The sequence below is a fragment of the Drosophila virilis genome, unplaced genomic scaffold, assembly GCF_030788295.1.
Source record: "Drosophila virilis strain 15010-1051.87 unplaced genomic scaffold, Dvir_AGI_RSII-ME tig00001611, whole genome shotgun sequence".
Lineage (NCBI taxonomy): Eukaryota > Metazoa > Arthropoda > Insecta > Diptera > Drosophilidae > Drosophila > Drosophila virilis.
In genome coordinates, this window is record NW_027212848.1 from 223,354 (window position 1) to 232,414 (window position 9,061).

Below are 9,061 nucleotides of genomic sequence, written 5' to 3' on the forward strand. Positions count from 1 at the left end.
TTACTAGCATCTGTTATAATGCAAAATTCTTTGCGAAGATCAGTATATTGTAATAATGTGGGATGCATAAGCTTTTCTGTGAGGTATTGGAATGCGTTTTGGCACTTGACCATTCAAAAGGAACATTCTTTTTACATAATCTAGTTATGTGCCGTGAATAATCGGTGAAGTTTCTTATAAATCGACGATAATTATCGCAGAACGCTACAAATCGTCTCGCGCTGTCCGCATCATGGATAGGATAATTTTTGATGACATCGAATTTCTTGCCATCTGGCAATACTCCTTTGTCAGTGCATTTGTGACCTAAGAATGTCACTTCATGCGTGAAAAATTAACATTTTTCTGGATGCAACTTTAGGTTATATTTCCTACATACATTTAAAACATCAGTTAAGTTTATAATCATGTATTTTTCGGAACATCCTATCACCATTAAGTCATCCATATAAAGGAATGCCTGAGAGGGTTCTAAACCCGAGAATGCTATAGTCATCATTCTCTGAAATGCATTTGGTGCTATTTTAAGACCAAATGGTAATCGCGTGAAGCGATATGAGCCATTGCTCGTTGAAAAAGATGTTATATTTCTTGAATTTTCTTCAAGTTCAATTTGGTGGAAGCCTGACATTAAGTCAAGGCATGAAAAGTATTTAGCTCTGCCCAGTTGGTCTAGAATATCATCAATTCTGGCGAGAATTAATTTGTCAGAAAGTAATTTTTTGTTGATTTGGCGATAGTCAATTACTAATCGCTATTTCTTTTCTTCCGAATTTGGTAATGATATTTTCGGAACTAGCAAGAGTGGGCTGTTATACTCGGATACAGACGGTTCAACGATTTTGTCGTTTATTAATTTCCCTACTTGTTTTTGGATTTCAAATTGGATCAAATTGGCTATGCGGGCTCCTGTAGTTTTTTATATAAATGGGTTCATCATCTATAAGTCTTAATGTTTGTTTATAAAAATTATTTGTCGCTATTGGTTTGGTTTCCAGTACGAACACATCACTATACTTGGTGCATAATTCTGTTAATTAATTTCTAAATTGTTATGGACAATTTTTCTTTAACTTTGAAAGTACTTGTTCGCTTCTATTTTCTGGATAAGTGTTATGAATATCGTAATCTGTTAAATTTTCATATTCGATTTTGTTTACTTTGACCAATTGGTCGAAATTAGTTGTGTTTAGAAGGCGAATGTATACATGTTTGGATGCTGCTATTGTATTTGCAACATAAATTCAAGTAGGTATTTCTTGATTTGGAACAAATATATAATCGTTTACTGAATTTATGTATATTTTTCGAATTACTTGGGATCTGGCTGGCAGAAGAAATGCATTGTTGTCAGCACTATATGTTATTGGAACATAAATAGGATAACTTAAGTTTTGAGGTCTAATTATAAACCAGTCTTCACTTGGTTTGAAATCTAATTGACAATTGCATTTTTTAATAAAATCAATGCCTATTATTCCATCACACGGTATTGAAAAATCTGAGTCTACTAAATGAAATTCGTGTGGAATATTATATTTTGTTGATTGAAGTTCTATTTAAGTTGTTCCTTGCGATTTTATTATACCCTGGCCGATGCCTTGGATGTTTATAATTTTGTCTCCTGGAATTTTGAAGTTTTCTGAATTTATTTTTAAAAGTGAGATATCTGCACCAGTATCTATTAGGAATGTGAGTTTATTTTCAGTTGAATGATTATAAAAAGTGACAAATATATTAAGACTGTTATTGATGGAATGAACCTTTGCATTTACTGATTGTTTCCTAAAGGGTTCTGAGAGTTTTCCGACGCACTTTGCGCCACTCTCACATTTTTATTATTGTGACCTTGGTTGGCCTCTTCTTCGATTTTGGCCTCGTCTTTCTCCACGGTTATTGTAATTATTGTTGTTGTTGTTACTACCGCCTCGGTTGGAATTGTTGTGGTTGTAATTTCTGCCACGATTATAACCTCGGCCTCCTCTATTATTGTGATTTGCACCTCGTCGATAATACAGGACAATGTTACTTTGTCCTGTTATTTATTTAATTAATAGTTAGGTATAATTAAAAATTATGACTAACTTATTTCTAAAGCACTGCCTGCGGGGGCCTTCGGCTTGCTGCTATACCTATTTACATTTTTTGTATACAGATTACACTTACATATTTACATTGGGTTAGGTCATAGAAGGCGATACATGTTTGTTGTTTTAAGGAATTCAATTATTTTGGAGATATTTTCAGGGGTTGGGTTTTCGAGAAGCGATAGGGGGCACCTGTTTCGGAATATCTGGTTTCTTAAGTATGAAGTTGCAGTGCAGTTGGTGAGGATATGTTTAATTGTCAGATCATTTGTTATATGACAGTTTGGGCAGGGTTTGATGTTGTCCGGGTTTTTGTAGTGTTGTTGTGTGAATCTTATGTGTCCTAGTCTGAGTCTAACTATTTTAATTTGGTCGCTGCGTGTAATGTTTTTTTGATTTATATTTTTTAGGTAAGGGTTGTGTTTGTTGGGTTTGTGTTTAGTTGTTTGTACCGTCAGTTGCAGAGCTCTTAGTTTTGTTTGAGTTTATAAGTGTAATAGTATGATTTTCTTCGTTGATTTAACTTATGTTCGGGTTGCCTTTTTATTTTTAACAACACGTCTTCTTACTGCTAGTACTGTAGAGAGACTGCCTTCCACTTCTTCTCTGCAGCCGCTTTTCTTTATCGATATTTACTTATCGTACTGTTATAATTAACATAGATAGTGACACTATAATACCCTGGCTAGGGTTACCAATGATGCTCTTATCCTATTACAACTCGGCCATCCTGACAAAGAGAGCTCCCGATCTCTGTCTTTTATATGTGTATCTATCTTTATAACTAATGCTTATTGCCTATTTTCGCATCCAATGCTTAAAGTTTTGGCTATTCCAGATACCAACGTACGGGTTGCGAGATAATTGAAAGCCTTCTACATCCTTTAACAAGTATCTATCATTTTTTAAAATCTTTTCTATACTATAAGGCCCTTTATATCTTGGTATTAACTTTTTTGAAACTCCTGGTGTGCTATCAAAATTTTTTACCATGACATAGTCACCTATTTTATATTCTACTGATACTTTCTTCTTTTTATTAATCCGCTCTTCATTTCTGATTTGAGCTTCTTTTTGATATATTTCTCCACTCTTTCTTATATTTTCTAAATTTCTTTTATCACACGTGTTCACCTGTGTAAACTCTTCTAATTTTTCTTTTAATTCATCAACAACTTTTCCTTTCTGTTGTAATCCGAATAACATTTCGCTTGGAAATTTCTTTATGCTTTTGTGTTGTGTGTTGTTTATTGCATATTCAACATTTTCTATAATAACATCCCAATGTAAACCATTTTCTGGCTCCGCCATTTTTGCCATCATCGGACCCAAGTCTCTATTCAACCTTTCCACCTGACCATTTGCTTGCGGACAACCCGTTGCTATTTTAATATGCGTTACTCCCTCATTTTTTAAAAATTCATCAAACTCTTTTGCAGTAAAACAACTCCCTCTGTCCGATACAATGAACTTAGGTCTACTATACGCTCTGAAATAATCTTTTAATGCCTTAATCGCTTCTTTCGTACTTGTTGTCTTTGCTGTATATAGTCTAACAAATTTTGAAAATCCGTCAACCACCGCCAATATATATTTATTAGCCCTTCCTGCATTAATTGGTCCATAATGGTCTATATGGATCATCTCCCACGGTTTGTTTCCTTTCGGTATGCTATGTAATAGTCCTTCACTCTTACCCGTCTTGGGGGCGAAGGCAATGCATTTTAAACAATTCCCTATATGCTTTATTGCTTTTTCCTTAATATATGGGAACCAGTAACTCTTTCCAATGGCATCGATCATCTTATCTCTCCCAGCATGTCCCAACTCATCATGATATTTGTAAAGTACATGTTCTTCCATATCCTTTGGTACATAAAAAACTAATCTGCCATCATTTGTTTTTCTGTAAATGACCCCATTTCTCATTTCGAATAGCTTGTGCTCTTCTTTTTCTAACATCTTTCTAATATCTACCAGTTTGTCATCTTTGCTTTGGCAAATAACTAAATTGTCCTCAAAACTATTGGATTCAATAACTAAAATGTCCTCATAACATCTGCTTAACGCATCCACATGTTGCATTTGCTTGCCCGATCTATGCACTAACTCAAAATCGTAATTTTGTAGTTCTAACGCCCATCTAGCAATTCTCGGATTTAAATCTATTTTGTTAAGCGTTAAAGTTAAAGAGTTGCAATCTGTCATTATTTTAAATCGTTTTCCCTGCAGATATATACGAAATCTGCGTAATGCGTAAATGATGGCTAGCGTTTCTAACTCAAAACTATGATATTTAGACTCTACTTCGGTTGTTCTTTTAGAAAAATAAAAGATCGGGTGTAATTTCCTATCTTCTTTTTTTTGAAATAAAACAGCCCCAAATCCCACTGCGCTGGCATCACAATGTAGTTCTATTTCTTCTTTGTAATTATATATTGATAGTACTGGCGCCTCTAACAATTTATCTTTTAACATATTAAAACACTTAAACTCCTCTTCTCCAAACTTGAATTTCTTATCTTTTTTCAATAAATCATATAAGGGTTTAGCTAATATAGAAAAGTTTAAAATGAACCTCCTGAAGTAGGAGCATAACCCTAGGAAACTTTGTACTCCCTGAATTTTGTTTGGTATTGGAAAGGATTTAACCGCTTCTAACCCTTTTTCATCAGCCCTAACGCCTTTACTATCCACCACAAATCCTAAATATTTAACGCTGCTTTTAAAAAATTCACACTTATCTAATTTCAACTCTAATTTGTTTTGCACCAGTCTTATAAACACTTCCTTTAAGGTCTCCATGTGTTCCTTTATGTTTGTACTTGCTATCATAATATCATCCATGTAAACAATTACCTTATTATCTTTTATCATATCACAAAATATGTTATTAACAAATCTTTGAAATACATGTGGCGCAGTTTTTAAACCCATGGGCATCCTAAGAAATTCATATTGTCCTAGAGGGGTAACAAATGAAGTGTATTTAATAGATTGCTCATTAACAAAAACATGAAAATACCCGTTTTTTAGATCCAACTTTGAAAATACTGTTTTTCCGCATAGTCTGTCTAATAAATCGTCGATCAATGGTAGCGGGTAGTTGTCTCTACATATAATTTTGTTCAGTCTTCTAAAATCAATACATAACCTCATGTCTCCAGTTTTTTTCTTCACTAGTACTATAGGTGATGCATACTCTGAACAACTTGGCCTAATGATTCCATCTTTTAAATAGTCGTCTAATAATTCTTGCAACTTTTCTTTTTCCATATAAGATAACCGCCTAGGTGTACAATTAAATACTTTGTCGTTTTCTAATCTTATGCTTAACTCATGTCTTAATTTTGGCTGATTTGGCCTTTTCGCTTTTACATAAGTATTTTCAAATAAATTTTCAAATTCACACTTTGTGCTGTAATCAATATCTTCACTTAAAATATATATATTTTCTCTTTTGTTAGAATCTTCCCAACTTATTGTTAAGATATCCTTCTCAAAATTCTCTTCTAACACTCCCATGATTTCGCTATTCACTGGCGCTTCATTAACATGATTATTAATTTTAACTGCACTGTTTCCTATATCTTCTATAATCACTTTTTCAATCCCGGTTTGATTATAGATAATTTCATCACTAACAACTTCTTCACTATCAGGTTCGAGCTTAAGCTCTCCATAACTAACTATCTCATCACTAACAGTTTCGATCCCAATCACTTCATTTCTAACTATTTCACCACTAATTATTTTATTTCTAACTATCTCATCACTACCAACTTTATCACCAAGCGTTTCCGGACTAACAATTTTCTCACTAACTAATTCATCACTAACAGTTTCATTACTGACTCTTTCCTTATTAACGATTTTATCATTTAACAATATAGTTTCATTTTGCTCGTGTTTGATATCTTCATCGTCCACTTTTTTTTGTTTTTCTTTGTAGCTTGTAGCTATGATATCATTTTTACCATTATTCTGGTGATCAACTTTATGCCCGTTCACAATTTTTAATGTTCTTAAATCAATATTTAAACCAAAAGAATCCATAAAATCTCTACCAAGCACAGCGTCATACCTCATAGACTCATTTGCCACAATTATAACATTAAAATAAACATTTATTAACTTTTTCTTCATAAAACATAAAATTTTTCCAAAATTTTTCAATTTACTTTCATTTAAACCTACATACGAGTTTGCATCTGGCATACGCTTTACTTTTAATGGCACAAACTTTTCCTTTAAAAATGAAATAGGGCTGCCAGAGTCTATAAGGCATTCTGCAATTATTGATTTGTTAAATGAGTTACTAAAATGAATTCTTAAGTATCTTACATATTTGTTTTCCATATCATACTTTTTATTTGGACATCCTGCTATTAAATGATCCTTTGAGCCGCACGCATAGCAAGATCCTGCCTCCCGTTTGGGCTTTAAACAATCTTTGGCCCAATGGCCCTTAACATTGCAATTGTAGCAACGTTGTTGTTTGTCCGCCTGTGCTTCCTGTGCAGTTTGTTTCACTACATGGTTTCGTACCCGTTTAATTGGCAACTTTATAGCTGCAAACGCACGTAAAATTTGAGCCGGATTGGTAAAGCAATGCATACTAGCTTGAGTGCGCAAGTTTTCGCAAGGTATGCCTCGAATAATACCCTCCATTAACTCCTCTACATCAATGTTGATGTCCTGTGCCAATATGCTTTTTTCGCTAAAATATGTGGCGAACACCTCATCTGGTTTCCAAACCCGATCCTCGAACTTCTGTCGTAGTTCCGACTTCGAAAATCCTCCCCCGAAGGCCAAAACCAATTGATTTAGCATCTCGTCAATCGGAGCAATGATGCGCATAGGGTCTGCATGCAACCACTTCAAAGCACCGCCTTTCAATTTGCTTATACAAAGCAAGTGCTGTTGCATATCATTTAGTCTGTAGATCTTGGCCACCTTGAAGAATTGCATTACCCATTTACGCACCTCACTTTCTCCAGTAAATTCTAATAAAATTTCCTTGGCTAACATCATCGCTCCAGTTTGGATGCAATTATTTAAGTTGCCTCCGACAGCGTTGCCACTTTCGTCGATCCTTCCAGCTGCCCCAGCGTTGCCCGCTGCACCAGCGTGATCAGCTGCACCAGCGTTGCCATCCGTTCCAGTGTAATCAGCTGCACCAGCGTTGCCATCCGTCGACCGTGGTCTTTCTTCAGTGTGACCATCCTCTAGCTGCAATAAATCGCCGACTTCACTTTCTTGCTCTCCCCCGTCGCTCCCGCCGATGTGCGAGTTGCGGTTCACCGTTACTTGAAATTCTTCTAGGAATTTTCGAGACGCTTCAATTTCGAGACGCATCAATTTCAGCATCTCGGCGCCATTTGCTATTTCGTCACGCTGTTGTTGCATTATGTTTTGCAACTCATTTTGAGCCTCAATTGTCTGTTCCTTGTTACGTTGAACTTCAAGTTCCTTTGCAGCATCGTCTCGGATATCCACTGGTACCTTATTTAATCTCGCCATCAGCTCAGTTTTGGTACCCTCTGTTGGCAAATTTAGTAATGCCAACCAACTTTTCAATGTCGCTATTGACACGTCATTTATATTTATATTTTCCATTTTGTTGTGTTTTTTTTTTTTTTTTTTTCTGAGTCAATCCCACTTCTGATATTGTAATAGTATGATTTTCTTCGTTGATTTAACTTATGTTCGGGTTGCCTTTTTATTTTTAACAACACGTCTTCTTACTGCTAGTACTGTAGAGAGACTGCCTTCCACTTCTTCTCTGCAGCCGCTTTTCTTTATCGATATTTACTTATCGTACTGTTATAATTAACATAGATAGTGACACTATAATACCCTGGCTAGGGTTACCAATGATGCTCTTATCCTATTACATAAGTTAGCTCCTTCGCCAGAAATTTTGTTACGTCTGTAGTGTTGAAGTTAGGGGTATAGTGTAGGGGCATATTGGATGTGGATTTGGCTGTCGTGTCGGCTAGCTCGTTACCTTCAATGCCACAGTGGCCACGTATACAAAGGAGTTTTATTCTAGGGGCAGTTTTTGTGAGGACGGATCTAATGGTTATGGGATATAAGCTGTTGTTGTTGATGTTCCGGATGGATTTTAAGGATGCGAGGGAGTCAGAACAAACTATGTAGTTGCCCGGCCTTTTTTGAATTAGTTTTATTGCGTCTAGAATTGCTAGTGTTTCGGCTGAAAGGACTGATGAGTAGTGGGGTAGAATGCATCTTTTTAGGATTTTATTTTCATTGGCAAAAGTGGCTGTGCTATTTTGCAAAGAGCCATCTGTGTATATGAAAGTATGGTTGTTGTATTTGTCTTTGAGTTCCAGAAATTGTTGTCTGTATACGGTTGGCGGTGTGTTGGATTTGTTAAATTTTTGTAGTGTAGTGTTGATAAGGATGGGGTGGGGGGAGGGTGGTTGTTTTGTTAGGAAAAGGGAGGTAGGGAATGTTGTGTTGTTTGCATGAGAGGATGATTTTTTCTAGTGTTGACGTTAATTTGTATTGTATTCGTATTGTTTAATGTATTTGTAAAGTGGTGAGTTTGAACTGTGAAGTAGTGCTTTGTATGTTTTAGATGTGATAAGGTCTCTTTTTTGTTCTATTGTGGGTACGTTTGCTTCAAAAAGCAGGTTGGGGATGGGGGTTGAGCGAAGTGCTCCCAGTGAAATGCGAATTGCGGCGTTAAGTAAAGTTTTGAGTTTGTTGAGGGTTGATTTAGGTGCGTGGCCGTAGATAAAAAGTGCGTAGTCTATTTTTAAGATTAGGGTTGATTTAGTTATATTTAAAAGCGTGTGTGTGTTGCAGTTTAGTTTCGGGCTTGATAGGCATTTAATTATGTTAAGTTTGTTGTTTAAGGCCGGTTGAATTTGTTTTATGTGTGAGTCCCATCTGTATTTATTGTTTATTGTTAGTCCTTAGATTTTAAGGTTGGAGACTGAGGGAAT

The 9,061-nt window shown here is 35.5% G+C and overlaps 1 protein-coding gene across 2 annotated transcripts; it reads right to left on the bottom strand.

The window, feature by feature from the left end:
- Positions 1-5,772: 5,772 nt before the first annotated feature.
- LOC138911565 (uncharacterized) lies at positions 5,773-7,997 on the bottom strand. 2 transcript variants are annotated; one of them, XM_070210938.1, is made up of 2 exons: positions 6,454-7,997; positions 5,773-6,376 (listed from the first exon to the last, which is right to left on the bottom strand). In XM_070210938.1, the coding sequence occupies exons 1-2, from the start codon at positions 7,704-7,706 to the stop codon at positions 6,271-6,273; spliced, it is 1,359 nt and encodes a 452-aa protein (XP_070067039.1). In that variant the 5' UTR covers positions 7,707-7,997; the 3' UTR covers positions 5,773-6,270. The 2 variants fall into 2 exon arrangements, with proteins under 2 accessions (XP_070067039.1, XP_070067040.1); XM_070210939.1 differs by having other exon boundaries at positions 6,432-7,996.
- Between the last annotated feature and the right edge of the window lie 1,064 nt (positions 7,998-9,061).